Source organism: Dermacentor albipictus, chromosome 9, assembly GCF_038994185.2.
Source record: "Dermacentor albipictus isolate Rhodes 1998 colony chromosome 9, USDA_Dalb.pri_finalv2, whole genome shotgun sequence".
NCBI lineage: Eukaryota > Metazoa > Arthropoda > Arachnida > Ixodida > Ixodidae > Dermacentor > Dermacentor albipictus.
Window position 1 is genome coordinate 94,312,938 of NC_091829.1, and position 20,480 is coordinate 94,333,417.

General features: G+C 48.1%; 1 protein-coding gene across 3 annotated transcripts in view; it reads right to left on the reverse strand.

Moving 5' to 3' along the window:
• Nucleotides 1-11,543: 11,543 nt before the first annotated feature.
• Nucleotides 11,544-20,480, reverse strand: part of LOC139049501 (uncharacterized) — a 125,135-nt gene continuing 116,198 nt past the window's right edge. For 2 of the 3 annotated variants that reach the window (XM_070525019.1, XM_070525020.1), the window contains exons 16-19: nucleotides 18,807-18,981; nucleotides 16,179-16,354; nucleotides 13,638-13,779; nucleotides 11,544-12,548 (exon numbers count right to left, since the gene is read on the reverse strand). In XM_070525019.1, coding sequence (XP_070381120.1) covers nucleotides 12,332-12,548; nucleotides 13,638-13,779; nucleotides 16,179-16,354; nucleotides 18,807-18,981 — 710 coding nt within the window. In that variant the 3' untranslated portion in view covers nucleotides 11,544-12,331. The remainder of the gene's footprint in view (nucleotides 12,549-13,637; nucleotides 13,780-16,178; nucleotides 16,355-18,806; nucleotides 18,982-20,480) is intronic. The other variant, XM_070525021.1, reaches the window with a different exon arrangement.

Below are 20,480 nucleotides of genomic sequence, written 5' to 3' on the forward strand. Positions count from 1 at the left end.
GTAATTTTTTTATCGGCATAAAAGTATTACCTGTATTACACCGTATCGCGAACTAACCTGACACTCTCCGGAGCAAGTTTTCGGTACTTTTTCCGCGCGAGAGATGATCCAAATTAATTGGTGTCCAAACCCACGCCCTAGCGACGGTTGCCTCTAGGTAACAAAAAACATCTCGAAGGCTGTGCTGTAGCGGGTTACGTGAGCCACAAGTCGTTGTGCAGCCGGAAGCACGTCATACGTGTTACGTTTCAGACGCCGCGTATACGAAGAACGCAATATTCGTGACGCCACGATGACGCCTGCTCCCTTCCCCGTATTCTTCCTGGGGTGCAAAAAGTCTATCTTGGGAGAATACGGGCTCGGACTATCCTTACACCTTCCGTTATCTCGGCCTGGAGTCGAACACCTGAAGACCCAGTGGACAGCCCGAAACATGCTGTTACAGTTTCTGCAGCCAACAATCGACACCTGCTGTGGATCTGCCCAGGAACGCGGGCTACTCGGGGTCGGGCCCTAATCCCCGTATCCTCGAACGATTCTCGCCTCAAAGCCCTTCCTCCACCCAATGATGTTGATGACGACGAATTGTGGATGATTCCTTTGTAACGGGCCCGCTGCTTTAAAGAGCCCTAGCCGGAGAAAATAGTGCATACATGAAGACAAAAAAAGAGAGAGAAACGTAGTTAAGTACAGCACCACTCCTCGACCTATAAAGACGCTACACTTCTCAAGAATTGCCATGGATGATTATAAGCGCAGTGACCAATTCTGGCGAAAGGTGGCGCTGCTATCTACTTAATTGTGTCTGCACAGAATGGCTTCAGAATAGGTAGGCGTTTGGATAACAATTTGTTTGTTCTTACTCATTGTATTGAAATATCAAGAGTAGAAAGCACACCGTAACATGTGGCCTTTTTAGACATTACAGGAATGTATGCAACGTGCTTGGTGTGTTGCAGCAGGCGTTTGGCGTGTTGCGAGACCACGTACCCGAGCCCGCGAGGGTTGGACCCTCGCGCGTGTAGCCGTGCGCGGGTTTGCCGTGTTTGGGGAAAGGGGGATCCGGGGGCTTTAGCCGATGCTGGGTGTTTTGACCTTTAAGGCCCCCCGGCGGAGGCAACACATCCCTTTGGCCTCTGCTTCACATAGACGGCACCCCCGGACTGACCCACCCGGGGGAAATCGATAGTTGCCTTTTCCTGTCCCTCTCTCCCTACAACCTTCGTCTTTCCCTTACTTTCCACCTTTCCTGTCTTCTTCTGGCTTCCATTTACTTCCAGTTTTTCCAGGCAGCAAGGGTTAACCTTGTGTGAATAGCCAACCTAGGTTATTTCATATTTGGTTATAGTCGAAATGTACAGCTCGCGTTTGCAGGCCGTATTTCACTTGTCCTGCAGCGTCCCCTTGTATGGCTGCACGGTGGGTGGCTGGTGTTACTGCCGAAATCTCGCATATCTCTATGGCTAGCTCCTTCCCCCTACTCCCTGATCGCCCTCAGAAAAGAAGGCTCACCGGTGAAATATTTCAATTTTTTGGTCGGCAAAAAGAATCTTTCCCTCGTTTCCACGTGATCCATTCTGAAAAACCAGCTAAACCAGTGCGAACAATCTCACCATTCCTTGTATAAAAGTCTCTTACCGAAGTTTTGGCCCAGGTTATAAGGCGTCGATGATAGCTAGCGGTGACCTTTTCTTGGAGCTCCGCGATCAGAAGCAATTTGAGAAATTGCCTAAACTAGTATCATTTGGGGAGACCCAAGTAGTAGTAACTCTGCACCGCACGATGAATACTACCCGCGGCGTTGTCTCGGACGATGATTTGCTGGAGCTCACTGAGGCTATACTCTTGGAGGGCTTCAGTGAACAGAATGTTATAAATGTCAAAAAGAATCAAGATGAGGCGAGATGGCAAAGAAATTCAAACCAAACAATTGATAATCACCTCTGGTTCCAGTGTCCTGCCAAAGTCAATCGAGGCAGGGTACATCAAGCTCAGTGTGAGGCCATATGTGCCCAACCCCCTCGTATGTTTCAAATGCCAACGTTTCGGCCCCAGTTCGCAGAGCTGCCGAGGCCGACAAACCTGTGCGAAATGCAGTGCCCATGAACATACCTCTGAAGCTTGCGAGAACAGACTCCATTGTGTAAACTGTGATGGGGAGCACGCCGCGTACCCGCGCTCGTGCCCATCATGGAAAAAAGAAAAGGAAATTGTTACAATCAAAGTCAATGAAAACATAAGTTTCAAGGAGGAACGTAGGCGGGTTTCATACCAGCCCAAGTACACCTTTGCCGATGTGACGCGTCAGGGGGCAGCGACACAACGGCTTCCGGCGGCTGTCCGACCCACAAGCAGTGAGTCGGCAGTTACGCCATCTGCCCCCACGGTGACTGCAGCTAGCGCTGCTCTTCCAACCAAGAAGCATCCAGCTCCGGCCAGGTGGCCTCAAAGGCCTCGTCCAACGTGCCGAGGCCTTCACGTCAAACAAAGTGCTCGGAAGAGCACGTGTCCACCGCCTCGCAAGAGGCGATGGACACAACCAACAGCCAGACGGCGCCACCAGCGCCTAAGGAGCGGCGAGGCACTCTAGATCGCTCCAAAACAGACAAAACTCCCGTCACGGCGCCAGCAAAGGGCCCGTGAGCTAATCCTCGTAAACACACAGCACTAAACACAAGTAACATAATGGATACACAAATACTGCAATGGAATGTTAGAGGACTTCTCCATAACCTTGACGATATTAGAGAACTCCTACACAAACATAATCCAAAATTGCTGTGTGTTCAGGATACGCATCTAAAACGTACACAGAAGCTTTCTTCGCCAGTAGACACCATTTTCCGCAAGGACCGTGATGAGGCTAACACATCGGGCGGCGGTGTAGCAATCATCGCAGACAAGTCTGTAGCTTGTCGCCACTTAGTCTTACAAGTAACCCTCGAGGCAGTGTCAATTATAGCGGTTCTTCTCAATAAGTTGGTAACTGTCTGTAGCTTATATATATCCCCAAGCTATCGCCTCCAAAAAGCCGATTTCTATAACCTCATAAAACAGCTCCCGGAACCCTACGTACATGTGGCTGATGTTAAAGCCCACAGCACGTTGTGGGGAGACGCGCGTTGCGACGTAAGAGGCCGACTCATTGAAAACTTTCTTCTGAACTCGAGTGCCTGCCTGTTCAATAAGAAGCAAACAACATATTAGAGTATTCAGCACAATTCGTATTCATCCATAGACCTAGCAATACGCTCCGCTTCCCTTCCCTCTCAACTGGAATGGAATGTGATGAATAATCCATTTGGAAGTGACCACTTGCCTATAACTTTAAACTCAATAACGCAGCATGAATACCCTCCTCGTGTTCCCATTTGGAAATTAGCATCAGCTGACTGGGAGCATTTCAAGGAGACTACTCATTTATGCATGAATTCGGTTAAATTATAATTCCCGCATTTAAGGAAATACCACGTATAACATGCACAAATGTATTACACAGCGCATATAGCCTAGAATTTTTCATGATTCATATTACGTACCATTCGCAATAGAATGAATAATACACAGAATATCAACGTACAATTATTAACTTTGTCTTGTCGCAAACGTAAAACTGCAGCGCATAGGACACACAAATTTATAATTAAATATATATTACACAAAATATAACGCAGGGAACACATATTACACAAATTCACAGAGTGCAGATTCTTCCGGCATACAGATACCCTTCTGGTCGCCACGTCAAGCCATGGATGGTCATCATCGCACTAGTGTGAACAACATGAAGTCCCCATTCACACTTTCATTCTGGGAATCACGACGAAAGGGAGTTTCTTGTTTCTTTACAGCTTAAAATTGTTTACACTTCGATAACACCGCGATCATGTGGTTTCCAGCACACGTCGCCACCCCCACCGATGAGGGCTCCCCTAACTTGAACGAGGTAGCACACCGCTCTGCGCGAGAACTGACCCACAGCGCAGAATCAGAGACCACCTCTTCGAGTTCGGAACTCCTGGTTCAAAACACGCGAGAACGCCTGGTCAGGTAGAATGACATCACCAAGCACTACCAGCTAGGCAGGCGGTTGCTGCCCCCACCTCACCCCATGCTGAAACGTACCAGGCAGTCATCTGGCGACAATTGCAAACACATACATTTCCCAGTCCAGTGCGATTGCAGCACATTTCCCCCGCGCAATACCCGACTGCTCTTTGCAAACTATGTCAGGAAACTAGAGCGACGCTGTCACACATGTTGTGGGAGTGTCGTGTTACATCAGCTACGATGGCAGTAGCTCCGGAGGCTCTTGCGTCGAAGTGGGCCGCCACTCTGCAGCTCCAAGCTCAAGACACAAGCAAGCCCGAGAGGCGGCGACGAGGCAAGGCCTCGAAGTTCCCTCATGGGAGACCTGAGCCCGGGTCCTCAAATTTGCCGGATTCAAAATAAAGTTGTTTCCATCCATGGACGTCATTCGAAGGTAGAGAGGCAATAAATAAGCTAAAATATCAACAGGCTCTCGCAGCTCTGGGGGAAAAAAGGTGGGTGGGAAAAGTGTACAAATATCTATACATGAAAAATTTGAACACAAAGTGGACACTCGGAACAAGGAAGCTGAGCATTAGATACCTACAGCCGAGGGAGGGGGTCCAACGTGGTTCTAGTGTGGGAAAGGAGGTGAAAGAGACGGAAAGAAAAATGTGGGAAGAAAGAATGCTCGGAAAGCCAGCGTTATCTATGTATAGGACACAAAAACAGGAGATAAAGAGAGAGCTTTGATTTGATAACCCGCGGGGCAGCTCAATATTACTCGAAGCTAGGGCGGGGGTTTTGAGAACGAAAACGTACAGACACCTGAAGACGTGGACCTTCTGTGCACAGCTTGCGGAGCCGAAATCGAGACCACAGAGCGTATAGCGCTGAGATGCACAGACCTTCGCCAGACTCTAGCTGAAGGATCAGTGACAGATATGGAAGGGGCATTAGGTTTTCCCGGGGAACGAGGGCAAATAGACAAGAAAAGAGTGGCAGTAACGAGCGGTAGGCTAGAGGATTGGTGGGGGAAGCCAAAGGAGAGATAATACCATAAATCGGGGGACTGATGTTTTCTATACTATTGTAGATATTTATTTAGGGGGGAGGATGGGAGTGAAAACTAGTTTAATGAGAAGGGGATATAAAGAAAAAAGGAAGGGGAGCAAAAGGCTAGGTGGCGCCAGCCGCCGCCCGTTACAAAGGGCGTAGCCGCCATCCATCCATCCATCCATCCATCCATCCATCCATCCATCCATCCATCCGTCCGTCCGTCCGTCCGTCCGTCCGTCCGTGCGTCCGTCCGTCCGTCCGTCCGTCCGTCCGTCCGTCCGTCCATCCATCCATCCATCCATCCATCCATCCATCCATCCATCCATCCATCCATCCATCCATCCATCCATCCATCCGTCCATCCGTCCATCCGTCCATCCATCCATCCATCCATCCATCCATCCATCCATTAGCCTTCGCTGTAGAAGGCACTGAAGAAGCGGGAACACATCGAAGAGGATCATTGGCAAACTTTGATTGTCAAGAACTCCGCTTCTGCTGAACGCATTGAAGTACTTGTTGCGGCAAAGTATTTCTGAAATCGTCTATTTGAACTTGAAACGCATTTCACGAATTTGATAAAAAGTAGATCTGGGCCCCTTAATGTATAACACTTGCCCTAATTCTTTTCATTTTTCTCAGGGAACACATCCGATTGAAGAGTCAGATAAAAAAGGTGACAAGCGCAGGAACTACAAATTGCCGAACCTATTTGAGTGGCTTGATCGGAACATTATTGATGTCCAAAGCTTGTTTTTAGCGCTCTAAGCTTTTAATAAGTCTAAAGTTTTGCTGAATCTTAAAAGCATGCATATTCTGACTGTTTAGAAAGCCCCAACGTGGTTTCAGGCCAAAAGGATAAACTTTAGGCAACTGAATGTACTAAGCATCATTGCCGTGATGGGAGAACCACCATGCTTGAAGTTTCCGTAGACACTAGTGCCACAGTTCCCTCTGGTGATTCCGATGACAGGCCCATCTGTTTCTGTTGCGGACGCGTTGGACATATTTCCCGCCATGGTTGCAGTGCTTGGAACTCGCGGCCTTGGCGGATCTATAGAAACCCGAGTGTTGGTACAGAGTGACCACGACAGCACTCCGCCATAATCGCCAGCACGATCAAACCACTCCCCCTCGCCATCCCGACACCTGCCCCACTCCCCTCTGCTTCGTCGCTCTCCTTCTCCCACATGCTCCTGCCGCTCATTGGAAAACTAAGGGGCGCAGCTCGGAGAGGTGATCCTGCCACGACGACCTGACCTGGAATTCCCCTGCTCACACTACCTGGACATCAAAACCTCATCAACGCAGACGTGGACGGTATAACCATAATCGCACTCATTGACACCGGCGCCCACATATCGGTCATGAACTCAAACTTCCGTATTCGTCTGAAGAAAGTTCTTACCCCTGCTCCGATCGATGTAGACCGTGTAGCCGATGGTGCGACTCCGGCTGTTGCTGGGTTGTGTACCACCCGTGTCGCTGTAGCCGGACGGCACACTTTAGTTTTGTTTTACGTCTTGGATCAGCGCCCACATGCAATCCTCTTAGGACTTTACTTTCTCACGGCACATAAAAAGCATGGTACCCAGCGGCAAGAAGCTTAATAGTGAACGCCGAAGCAGCTAGGCCTTGCGTTGCCGCAGTGGTGGCTACGGCTGCCAGCGGATCTGCGTACGAGAGCGCCGGTTCGAGGCTGCGAGGTAATCAAAATAGCAGCGGTGGTGGCTCTGATTAATGCCGTTTCGGACCGGCAGTCACGACAATTGAATTGAATTTATTGATAGGAAAGACAGAGAGGTCGACCTGAGCTACTGCGCTCTAGTCTGCTACTCTGCACTGGGGAAGAGGGAAGGGGAGTGAAAGTACTGGGATGGATGATGATGATAAGAGAAGTGGTGAGTGCTTATGTACATGAGACAGTCTTGCTAGAGCCGCTCGTCGAGCTTGGTGTCCCGCAGAAACTTCAACAATATTTTTGTTGCACGTATTGAAGTTGCAGTGTCAGGCCATGGGCCGAGGATACGACAAAACGTCCAGAAAATCGGACGGCGAAGATTTCTCGTGTCCGAAATTTCAGACATTCTGATACATTGACTCTATGGGTGGCACCGAGAAGCCGTCCAAATGATCGGGAATCCGGAAAGTCACTCGTTGACAACTCTGCTGGCAACTCCTGCGGCTGACCACAGGGCGTCAAAGATGATTCATTACGATTCCTGTCTGTTACTAGAGCCAGCACTACTGCGACTTTCAAACCTTTAAATAAAATTACGGCTACTTTTCGCTGATAGAGATACAAATTCCCCGAGTTTTCCCGGAATTTTTCCAGACTACTCAAAATCTCTGAGAATTTCCAATTTCCCCGGTTTTCCCGGTTGGTAGACATCCTGCAAGAGTACTCATACACAGTGGCGGATAAGACAGGCTGACTCCATGAGGACGCTGATTGCTTGTCATCCAGTAGACCCACAAGGCTAGCCTGAGACCAGCGAGTCAACTTTAGTCGTCGCGCTTACCGCGTTTGATGACATCGCCGACGAGCAACGACGTGACCCTTACATGAGAAATATTATTCTCAGCCTGACAGACCTGACTACTTCACCCTCTTCGCGTAGGTTTGTGCTACAAGATGTCATGGTGAAGTGTTACAACATGCACCCTCTTGGCTTTGAACTGCTACTCTTCGTTCCCAAGCATATGCGTGAGACTGTGCTCACACAGTTGCATGATGTCCCACCGCAGGTCATCTGGGAGTCTCAAAGGCACATGACCGTGTTCGGCATCGTTTCTTATGGCCCGGTATTTACCGTTCCGTTTGCTGTTACGTCGCCTCCTGTAAATCTTGTCAGCACCGCAAAAAACAGCAGCCCTACAAGCTAGCCGTCTTCAACCCACTGAAATACCATCTTCGCCATTCTTTAGAGTTGGTCTTGATCTCCTTGACCCTTTTCCTCTATCGCTTAGTGGGAACAAGTGGATAGCAGTTGTTACGGACTACACGACCCGGTACGCGATCACGCGGCTCTCCCTACCAGTTCTGCAACCGATGTCGCTGACTTCCTTCTCGACGTTGAGATACTTCACCGCACACTCCCCCGCAACTCCTTACTGACCGGGGCCACTACTTTGTCTGATAGGTCGTCCAGGACATCTTCCACACCTGCGCTTTTTAAAAAGCGCTGCTTCGCTTTGATATAAACAATCGCGCCTATGCATTACAACCTATTCACCCATGCTAGTTTTCGTGAATGATTGCATTGACCATGCATCATTGTCTTTCTATTGGCGCATGAAAACTTTTCGTTCTGCGCGATTTGCTGTGAGGACTTCACTCGTTCATGTTGCGTTTTCTTTAAACATTACGTAGCAGCATCACAAACATCGCCGACAGCCTCGATTAACGCTTATTTCCAAATAAGAATGGTATCGGCAAATACATTTTCTTTATTTCCTAATGTACCGTACGGTCGAGCTTATTTATTGACCACGTTACTCTGACTTGCTTCACGCTGCGGCCATCACACGAACACAAATCATACAAGGTAGCTTAAACTCTACACTCACACCCTCCGGGGTAGCGCAGTGGCTTGGGGGTTGCGCGACTGTGCTGCAGTGGGACGGGTTCGAAGCCCGGCCCCGAAGGCTGCGTACTAATGGAGGATGTACGCGAAAACCCTCTTGCACACACCCTACAGCCCTCCACTGCAGGGCGGTATATATTGTATGTAGTGTTGATCCGTTGACATAGTGTGTTGTTAAGTTTCTGTTTGAGGGAAGAGGTTGAGTCGGGTTTTTTTTTTCTGAGCTTTTATCCTTTTACGGACTTTCCCAATGCAGCTGTCACGCGATGCTCTCTCGGCCTGAGTTCTACAACTTGGACTACTGTGTAAGTGCCAGTAGCTATGCATACAAAAAGACAACTTGGGTGACTGGGTATAGCTTTAGGAACGTGCCGTATAAGTGGGCGGGCAAGGAAGTTGGGCCACTCATCATGTACAATTGAGGGAACATAATGCATTCACAGCCACCGGCAAACCACGCTGCTCGTCTCGCAGGCCACGCCTGGACATCATGACCACGCCACTAGATGGCGCAGTGTGTAGCAATATTTTCTACTCCTGGAAAGAATGCGCGAGTGACAGGCGTAGGCCTATAGTTTGCTGTGTCATTCCTGTTAGCGCACGTGAAAGGGTCCTGAAGCGCTTATCGGCCTTGGCGAAAAAACACCGTCTTCGTGTAGCGTACGCTGCTGTGACCATGTCAGCCAAATTTTGCACTCGTGCGCGGCCCGTGGATCTCGCAAGTTACGTTTTATGCGAAGCATATTACGAGAGCTCAACCCCGCTCCTCAGGCGCGGTGGTGTCGCCTTCAATACCACGTGACACCGTGACGTCACGACAGAGGAGAAACGGGGCTCCAACTCGCGCCGTCGCTCGCGGCGTCGCGGCGGTATATAAGCAGCTGCGCTTGCCTCTGCTAGACACTCACGAGGTGAGATGCCTCCTGGAGACAGAGCTGCTCGTTGGAATGAGAAGCGAAGGTTGCGGCGTGCTACAGAGACTGATTTTCTAGGTGGCTTTGGCTCAACTTTTGCAAGATGGGCTGGGTGGGAATCGAACCAGGGTCTCCGGAGTGTGAGACGGAGACGCTACCACTGAGCCACGAGTACGATGCTTCAAAGCGGTACAAAAGCGCGTCTAGTGAATGCGGTGTTGCCTTAGAAACGCGCTGTTTCTAAGGCTCAGGCGTGCGTCGCTTGCTCAGGCGCACATTTCGTTGCCGCGCCGAACGCTGCGTTGCTCGACGCTCACCGCGTCCAATGTGGGGCGCGTAGTCGCTGCGCCGTAGCCCATTGTCTTGCACCCCTTGGCGGGTCGACGGGAACGCTGTCGCGTTCCACTCTTGAAGGCGAAGCAGAGTAACGCATGAGTTGTTTCTTCGTCTAGCCGAACCAAATATAGCCAAGCAACAGCAGTTCACCAGGCTAAACAGTGGTTCAACAACTAAAATAAAGGATAGTATGCTTCGCATCCTGGGCTTAACCTTAGCTAAGCCACAGCCATTTTTTTCTCAAACACTCTCTTTTCAACGGAAGCCTGCTAATCAGTCTGTTCTAGACGTTTTATTTCGTAATATAGCATATCCTCGTACGAGGCTGCTATTGGTAACAAGCTGACACCAGTCAAGAAGGGTGGTTGGATCAGTGCGCTTCTTTCTACGGTTACTGTGTATATTTACTGACGCAGTTTAATAAACAGGTTGGAGGATGCGAAAACCCGGTTTCGAATTTCGGTAAGAATTGCGTACTTCTGGAATACGCCGAATATCGTCTGCTCACGCTCGGCCACGGCCGCACACGTAGGAACTAAACACTGGCCAGACTGCTTATCGGTATCGCAGCTGTCGGGTCTCACTAATTTAGAGTAGTTTTGCAAGCTCAACTATCCTCGAGCGACGCGAAACATAAGGTCAGACCACACGAACGCTTGCCAGGGCACGCTAACTTCTGGCCGCTCCTGGTTAGACGCCTTAGCAGAATATTGACAGCGCTTCAACATGCGCGAGTTGGATGCGGCTACTATCCGTCGGTCAAGCTGCTGAAGGACAAAGCCGGTCCGCACCCCGTAGCACGGTCAGACTGGATCATATGAGCTTGAGCGCGCACTCAAGCCCTCTCGTGCTCAAAGCAAACGCTGCGCCTGCACAGTACACTTGCATGTAGCTGCCGTCTCCTGCGTAGCGTAGATGCCGTGACCGCCGCGGGGTGGAGTCCCTGACAAAGCGCACTGCGGCTCACTGAGGACAGCCGTGTTTGGCTTAATCCCTCAGTAATTTGCGCTTGGCGCGTCGTAGGCGCTACAATAAAAAATAGTGCCGTCTACGCCAACGTCCAATATGAAACTTGAACTGCCCGCCACGGTGACGTTATCCAGGCAGAGCGTTGTGGGCAAATCCCGCTCCGCTATAGCCTTCGCTGTGCCTGGCACCCAAGAAGAAGCGGGAATACCGTTCACATGCACATCTCTCAGCCGCTTATATAACTTTGTTTGTGTCTCTGTTTACAATCTCATTCTGGTGCGACCTTGCCTTTGTCTTTTATGTTTACGTTCTCTTCGATGTATAGGACTGTGTGCTGTGGATTTCTGGCCCCGTGACGTCGTTTCTTTTCATTTTCCTATTGCATATTTTTTATATATTGTCACCTGGTAGTGACGTATAAAAAACACAGTAGCAATACTGTGAAAGACCAGACTAACTTTTATAGGGCGAACCTGTGCCCACAAAAACAGGCCACGCTCAAAGAACGGCGACAGCGGCCACCACAGTGTGGATTCGTCAAATTGTGATCAGCGGGTCAAGCGCGTCGGCTTTTACGCATCATTCGTCGAATGTTTCAGACTAATCGCTAGCACCCGCTTGTCTTCCACAATGCTGGAAGACTGACAAGTGACAAGTCATGACAAGTTTTATTTAGAATATCCGCATGAAGTGATTTCACGTGGTTTCTTAACGTCCCTTGAATGTCGTTAAGAGGCCCAACAAATTAATTTTGGAAGGAAATAAATCAAATGTACGAGGACGAATTCCTCTAGCAAACCCATAGTTATACCAGTGCCCCCTCGTCAATGTGCCAACTTTTCCGATAGTCGCAGGCCAGAATTTGCAGCGCTTTTAAGTGGCAGCCACGTTACGTTGAAACGAATTTGAAACGCCGAATAGCATCATTAGTGTAAGCAGCGCTGTCTGCGTCAGGCTGCTGACATTGTGTTTAATGAAAATCATTTTATTCAGAGTTCGTACCGCGAAAAGAGAAATGCAGATAAAATGTTCGGGCGCGTAGCTAAACCAAAATATAAACAATGCTGAGCGATGTAGCCTAAATTTATGAAATAAAGAAAAAGAAATGAAATAATCACACGATATCGTCAAACTGCGTATGACGATGAATAAAGGTTGCACAGTATTGCACCAGAGAGCAGTAAATCTTCCGCCACAAAGCACTGATAGCTGACAATGTGGAATGAGGTGCTGCTGACGAACGATTGTGTTCCTGACCTAAGGAGAGACGGCCATCGTGTCCAAACAATTACGCCAGTACTGTTCCGAATAAAATTTCTTCAAACTTATTAGTATGCTTGTGTAAGCGCGCAGCGTCATCTAAATAAGCAAATGAAACGAAATTCCTCTTCTTTCCGACGAGGCGGCCGGATCAACTTTCCCGACGCATTAATCAATCTACGAATCTCCTATAGTCATCACGGCTGACGCAATGGCAAGAACCGCGAGGAGCAATAGCAGGCCCCGTCGCTGACAGGGACCACAGGCCGAGCAGTAGGCGTCTTCGAGCCGGTGGAACAGCGTGTTGCCGATGGCCGCCGCTTGGGGCGCCAGTGCCTGGCAGTGGCTCCTGGCGGCAGAGTCGGCGAGGCAGGCGCGGTGACCGGCAAGTTCACTGCAGACGGATTATATAAATTCGGTCAAATTTTTATTCCTGCATTTAAGGAAATACCGCGTATAACATGCATAAATTCGTTACGCAATGCATATAGCTTAGAATTTTTCATGATTCATAATACGAACCGTTCGCAATAGAATGCATAATACACAGAATATCAACGTATAATCTTCAACTTTGTCTTGTCGCAAACGCAAAACTGCAGCGCATAGCACACACAAATTTATAATAAAACATATATTACACAAAAATATAACGCAGGGAACACATATTACACAAATTCACAGAGTGCAGATTCTTCCGGCATACAGATACCCTTTTGGTCGCCACGTCAAGCCATGAATGGTCGTCATCGCTCTCGTGTGACCAACATGAAGTCCCCATTCACAGTTTCATTCTGGGAATCACGACGAAAGAGAGCGTCTTGCTTCTTTATTCCTTAAAATTGTTTACAGTACACATGGAAAAACATTGCCACTAGCACACGTCATCAATTTGCATCGCGCCGGCTGCGTAGCGAACGGATATTTGCGCCTCCTTTTGGCCGAACCCAGTATATCAGCACGTATGCACTGCGAGATGCAAGTAACTACTGGAATAATTTCCCAGATAGTATTAGTGACATACGCGATAATGCTGCGTTCAAAAGCTCGTCATCAACCACATATAATGCGGTTTAGTGGTTGCTATTAGCGTGGTTATTGCTTAATGTCTAATTTAACTATATATAACGTTTTTTTTTCTAGCACAGAAAGAGGTTTTATTGTGACTTGAAAGTGTTCTTTTCATTACAATGAGCTTTCGTATAACGCTTATTTCCTTGTTTTTCTTTGTTTGTTTTTATGTGCTCTATGTTTAGACGAAAATCAATGTGTCATCCCCCTCACGAAATGCTCCGAATGGGAGACCGTGAGGAATAAATAAATAAACAAATAAATAAATAGGCCCCGTAGGGAGTCGAATGAGACACGTTTGTTTTAATACTCTTCCCTTGCTGTGCTTGCCGATGCTGCTACAAGTACAAAAAAAAACAAACAAAGAGAACAACAACAACAACTGCAACAACGGTGGCTTCGAAACACTCACGCGCAGAGTTTGTGACGCGCGACGCGGCTGATACGCGTTGTCCTGAACCTGGCGGCATTTCGGTACAAAGGAACAGCGTAGAAATCTTCCATTTTCCAGTCACATGACTCCCATTCCTGTGTGAATTCCTTAAGCCTGCAGGCTGTAAAATGACAAAGGAAGGTAAAAGGTGGGCAGTACTGCGCGTAATTTAAAGATGGTAAGGAAATGGAACTTCAAAAGGAGAATACATTTTAACGAAATATATGAATGTTCTGTACGTCTGCACCATTCTCTAATTCTTGAAAGCGAACGTCTGTTTAATGCCGCAACGCTTATTGCGTTCGCCAAAGATGTTGTATTCACAAGCACGATATATCAAAAGAAGTACATCTTAGAAGAGCCACCTTGCAGCTCCCCCCTCCGCGTTGAATTTCAACTCTGGGAATTGGTGACCTAAAAAGTTGGGCGGGCCCAAAACTTCTGTTTTGAAGCGCAAGTCATGCAATGACGCTTGCTCGAGATAACTTTCTTTATAAGTGAGTGCGCTGACGATTTCAATAACTTGAATGAGACTTTTCACGCTCACTTATCGAGCATGCCCTTCACACTATTCTGTTGGCACCGCTGAATATACCAACGTCCTGAATATTGTAAAATCCCGACGCGTTGACAAATTTGGTAGCGGCGCCATATTGAACCAATCAGGGAAGCTGTAGCAGCCCTCTGGGCCTATCAGAGCTGACAAGATGGCGAATCGGACAAGGTGGCGGAATCTGTCAATGTGCAGAATAGTAGCCAGGTCATCGTGCGGCGCCGGGGGTGGCCGGGGCGAAGGCTGACGGCTGCACGTCGGACGCCGGCGTCGGCATAGCCGCCGTACCGTACTCGGAATAAGCGTCGCAAGTAACGGAAGGCATCGGTGCACTAAGCTAGGACGTAGCGAAGCATATCTACGACAACGTTCTGGGTGTAGAACACTAATTTGCACCGGACGTATCAAAGCGCTTCCAAAATATTGGGTTGAATTCGGGCAGTGGCAGAACAGGCCATTAGGATTCCCGAAGGATGTGTTTAGTAGGAAGGTTCGCTGTCTTCGATGAATGTTTTGCTCAGACTGGCATATATGAGAGAAAAGGTGTTTTCGCTACAAAATAAATAAATAAATAAATAAGAAAACACACGCACGCACGCAAGCACGCACGCACGCACGCACACTTCGTGCGAGAGGTACCTGTGACCTGACATAGTCGGGCCTGATAACGCGACATTGCGTATTACTGTAGATGTGGCTTCTCCGCATTAAATGTCTTTGCAGGGAGAAGACTGCTTCTGCAAATCCGCCCTGTTAGCATGTCGCAACACTCGGGCGTTTGCGTGTGCGAGTGAAGGAGGTCGCAGCCGTGAGAAGGTTGCGCCGAAGGAAGTTATTTAGCCGTACCGAGGGGGGGGGGGAGGCGTTATTCTGCACAACGCATTTTGTTCTTTAAACGTAAGCGTTCGTAGTCCAGGATTGAACGGTTCGTACACTGAGTATATATGATGCACGAAATGAGGAGACACAGGAGTTGGTTCGCGCAGACCGACAAATCGTGCTGCCTCTTTGAGAAAGTTTTGTGTGTGGTGGTGGTGGGGGTGGGGGGGGGGGGGGGCGAGAGAGAGTAGTGGTTAGACCGAAGCCCGCGAAGCGTAGCCTTTTTTTGTTGTTAAGCGCTTACAGAATTTCGGGCTCGGAGTCCTCTGGCAGGAGTAGAGGGAGGCCTGGGGACTACTGTGGTGGCTATCCCGATAACGCATTTATCTTATGGGCATGCCCTCCCTCCCAAACATCTCTGAAAGCTTCCTTGTGGAAAATACCTTGCCGCCTTCACCCCACTTCCCGGTGGAGCTGGCTCGCTCTCTGTCACACCCTCTCTGTAATCTTCCAGTAAACCCTGGTATCACATATCAGGGCTATACCGGAACGGTAAGGCATCAGGCTAGGTGAAAAATAAATACGTTTACTATCTCTGTCTTTCTCCTCGAGGATTCATAAAAAATAGCTTACAGTAGTAAATATATACGAAACAGATTCCCTGGAGCTTGGTGCTTTTTTTCTCTTTTGCATTCCATCTTCATCGGTATTTGAAAGTCACGGCTTGGATTCGAATCAGCGACCTAAGCTCAGCAGAAGAAAACCGTGGCTTATAAGCTACACCCCTGACTATAAATGGTTGCCCTTTTAGGTAATCACTATCTACAGCAATGTAATAATTGGAGTAGCACCGTCATATTGTGCCTTTATTACCCACTTCGTACCTTTGGCTAAAAACTTTTTTTTCGTTATACGAAGCAAAACAAAAAATTTACAACGTTCTTCCTCAAGGTATCGAACACATGTACTCAGATTTAAGTGCATTGATAAGAATCCTAGGTGAAGCAAAATGATTTCGGACGCCCCCCCCCCCCTTACCCCACCCCCAATACGTTGTGCCTCATAATTGGAACGCGGTTCTGCCACGTAAAAGCCGGTAATTACAAAAAAAAGATTCACGGCAACAGCTACCACTGCTGCTACTTTACCTGGAGGGTACAGGTGGGACTTGTTATCAGCCGAAGCTATGGCGCCGCAGCTGTCGTCAAATTCAGACAGCAGATCTTTTCGGAGCACCGATATCGCGGACTTGAGGAAACGAGAGTCCGAGCAGCCGTTGTCCTCGGCAGCCGAACGCAGGCAGTACGTCATTTCTTTCACCAACCTGAAAGCGAGAGAAGGAAAAAAAAAGATAGTGCGCAAAGAATCCACGACGCTTGCTGATGTAAGCGAAAATCCAAACGGTTTCAGGAAGCTATTCGCTATAACAAATGAATGATGCACCTCGATGCGTACATTTGATGCAGTGAGGAGATTTAAGTAGTGTTTGTTGTTTCGTTACTCAATTCCGTCGAGAAGAGAGCCGTTATTCAGCGCGTACTTATAAGCCTAATATACGTGGCTATACATGTAATAAGCCTGTTCGCAGTGTGTGTGCTGTTTCCGGCGGCGCGAGCACAAGCGTGAAAGGCGACAAGCATCCTCCTCTCTCGCAGCCGCCACGGGGGGAAAGGGCGGTGGAGGGAGGGACGTCCATCCCTGGCGCTCCACCGTAGCTTCGAAACATTCAGACGCCCCCAAAGCTCTGGCGTGGCACGTCTCAAAGAATTATGTGGTTAGCGTTCGCGGACGAAAGTGCCCCGAAATTCGGTTGCGCCGTACCACGTGACATTTGCATTGGCGCCTTCGCGTCAGCGGTGAAAGCCCGGCCACCACCACGAAAACGGGCAAAAGGGCGAAAGGAAGCTATTCGCTTGAAAAAAAATTAGCTGAACGTTTAGCTTGGTTAAGCCTGGAAGATTGCGAAAGCAATACCCTTGGCTGTGCCTTGGTTCGGCTGATGGTGTGGACATGGTTGCCCTTTGTTAAACTTATGGCTATACATCATCCGACATAGCGCAAGGCAGCGCGCCGACCAGTGCGAGGAGTCGAGCTGTAGCCCCATTTATCCTCCTAGCGTGGCGTCACACCAGCGAGCGCCCTCTCTCGGTAGCGCCGCAGCAGCGGTGCGCAAGGCTTCGCCTCCACCATCGATGCCGCGAGCTGGGCCCCAGTCTCTTGGTCTGGCGTGACGTCACACGGTCACGTGACGCGCAGCAGTGTAAGGAGGCGCCACGACCACCGATGGGCCGAAAGTGCGAGCAGGGGGGATATTCTGTAAGAGTCCATCTAGTAGACTGTCCATTTCAGCCGCTGCTGATTGGCTAGGGCCGCTCCTCTCCTCCTCTCTCGTACAGCTGCATCCAATCAGCAACGGCCGAAATGGACAGTCCACTAGGTGGACTCTTACAGAATATCCCTCCAGTGTTGCTTTCGCAATAAAAGATATGGAAGAAATTTCAGGCTCCAAGAACGTCGCAAACTGTGACCGAGCAAAAGAAACAAAAGGTCGCACTTTCCCCCGTATGGCGAAGTGTTGGCTAAGATAGCAATGTGCCAGACTGTAACATACGACGTAAGTCTCGTAGTATTATCGGCAGTTTTAGTTGCAGGAAACGTTGGTGTACTAAGTCAATGCACGTGGCGTCGTGCCACTCAAGGACACACGTGAAGAGAGTTCCGTCGATGAACGCGTGTACTGGCGCGCGCAACTCAGTTGGGATGAGATATGCGGCGGCAGCGGGAAGTGTCAGGCATTCAGGCACGTGATCCGCTTTTTCACTCTATTCTTATCACCCCACGTGTTTCACTTTCTTTCCCTATTTTATTGATGATCGATATATATAAATCAAGTAATAACGAATTCCATCGTCCGCTTGCTCCTACGCTGGGAACGTGGCTAAATCAGCATGCCTTGGGACATTTTATCTGTACTCTATATAAATATATTCTAGATGACAAACTGCTTAAAGTGTTGATTATTATTATTATTATTATTATTATTATTATTATTATTATTATTATTATTATTATTATTATTATTATTATTATTATTATTATCATTATTATTATTAAATTGCAGCCGAATGCACAGTTTCAGTGCCTGCATGAGAAGAGGGATGTACGTGTAGTAATTGCGGGTACTGGGGCCATCAACGGTTGGTTCTTACACCCATACGCTCGTGCGACGTCACGGATCGTAATTCTCTTTTTTTTTCGAATTTAGGTTGTTGTGGCAGAGCAAATGTTTTCGAAGCTTGTTAAGTGCAATATTTGGCTTGTGTAGAATACAATGCAGTTCGCGGTTACTAGTTAAAAAAGATTAACGAATTCCTAGCAGACGCCTTCAGAATCTCGTCACGGTGAGCTCGTAACGGGAACTTCAAAGCCAAATCGGGGCCATCGTGTTTTTCGTTCTTGCGTCTTTTCTGGATTATCGAGCTTCCGCTCGTAAGAACTGCCTTCTTCTTTGTTTGGTAGTGAACTATGCGTATTGGACTTAGGCAGCTCGAAGAAGTCTTCTCTTCAGTCTCTTTTTGAGCAAACACGTGTGCGGCACGTAGGAACCTCCCTGCCTTCTGCTCTTCCCTTTCCTTCGTTCCTAGGTACTTAGAACGACAGAAAGCTGAGCTTCTTGGTAAGGATTCATTATGCAATAAAGAAGTGAGGCGTGCAGACAGGACACAAGAGTAGAGAAGTGGACAACACGAACGCCGACTATATATATAGGGACTCACGGGCAGACGGTGGCGGTCTTCGCCGACTCGTCGACCGCGGCAGCGGAGCCGTTGCGCGTCGCCGGCAGGGTGCGGTCGAAGGCGGCGCCGCACAGCACCAGGCTCCGGACGGCCTTGAGCTGGTCGCACGACGTCTGCCAGTCGAGCCGCAGAAAGGGTCGCCGCCTGTTGTCGTCTGCACGAACCCCCCGAGCGGTGAAGTGTGCCGTTCATCAGTCGGGAGTGAGTGCGCGATTAGTGGCGAGTACAACGGTTCTTTTTGTGACCACGAAGATAGCACCACGTAGAACTGAAGAAAAAAAATCACGAAGCGTGATACACTCCACAACCTAATATATATATATATATATATATATATATATATATATATATATATATATATATATATATATATATATATATATATATATATATATATATGCGCTGACGCCTCTTTTCTTTCTTTCTTGACAGACTTAACAGTTGGGGTATGCCAGGTATAACAATCTGACCACCGAAAGTGGTCGGATTATAGACATAGATACTGAAAACTTGGTGTAATTCCCAAAGAATGAGAATCGCAGTAAATATGTAGTGTTACGGTATACGAAGAAATGAGAAGAAGAAACCTACGAAGCCACATTGCCATCAAGTGAGGTGCGAAATTGATTAAATGGAGATGAAGAGATATCCACCCCCTCCTCCATAACGCGGGGAAAAGAATTCAGCGATGCAGAAAACATACTATCAAAGAAACTAAGTAGAGGAATGATCAGACTAAGCTTCTGGTAGGGGCATACGCTTCCTTTACGAATCCATAACCACCTGCGCATTCCTTTAGCTTTAACATCGCCGTCTCTTTTCGTGTACATTCCTATGCACCTTTAAGCACGATGAATGTTAGTCAGATTTACTTAGCCTCTGGCATGGAAAACCATCTAACCACTTTACGAGCCTTAATAACCATTAGGGGTGTACGAATCTTTAAAATTTTCAAATAACGAAACCAATAACGTCCTATTCAATTCCGTCTTCGGATCGAATGCTCAACTTTCGATACGGCCGCTTGAAGTGAATCGTCGTTATTTAAAGAAGTGAGAAAGCGAGGAAGGCCGGATGCGTTTTCTTGGCTAACCCTACAGAGCTCAACGCATCATTTTTTGACACGCTGAGATTTCATTTCATTTCATTTCATTTCATTTCATTTCATTTATTAATACTGTTAGCCCATTTTTGGGCCGTTACAGGGTGGAAAATATTTGTTGCAATGCAGTAAATGCATTGGAAATCACAGCCTCGCAGACATGCAAATACAAAATAAATTAATTGCGCACAACCTGCGGTTCACAACAAAGTACAAGTGCGGTAGTAGAAGCACATACAGCAACATTCATATTTCCAAGTAGGTGAAATTCGCTATAAACGAGCTGTCGTGGTTAATTTGGTAGGTCAAAGTAAAGGTGTATTGATTGGTGCCTCTTAATGCCGATTTATGCACGGGTAACGCAACGCTCGGACAGCCACACTCTCTTCCGCTAAACGCGATTCGCTCGCAATAGAATGTTGATTCTCCCCTGCATACTGTGCTGCCACGTGGTGGCACCAAATCCTCGAGTGCGTCCCTCTGTCATCCTCACACAATACTGACACCGTCGAGAGAGTTGATTGTTTCACAACGCCGATAAGTATTGCTTT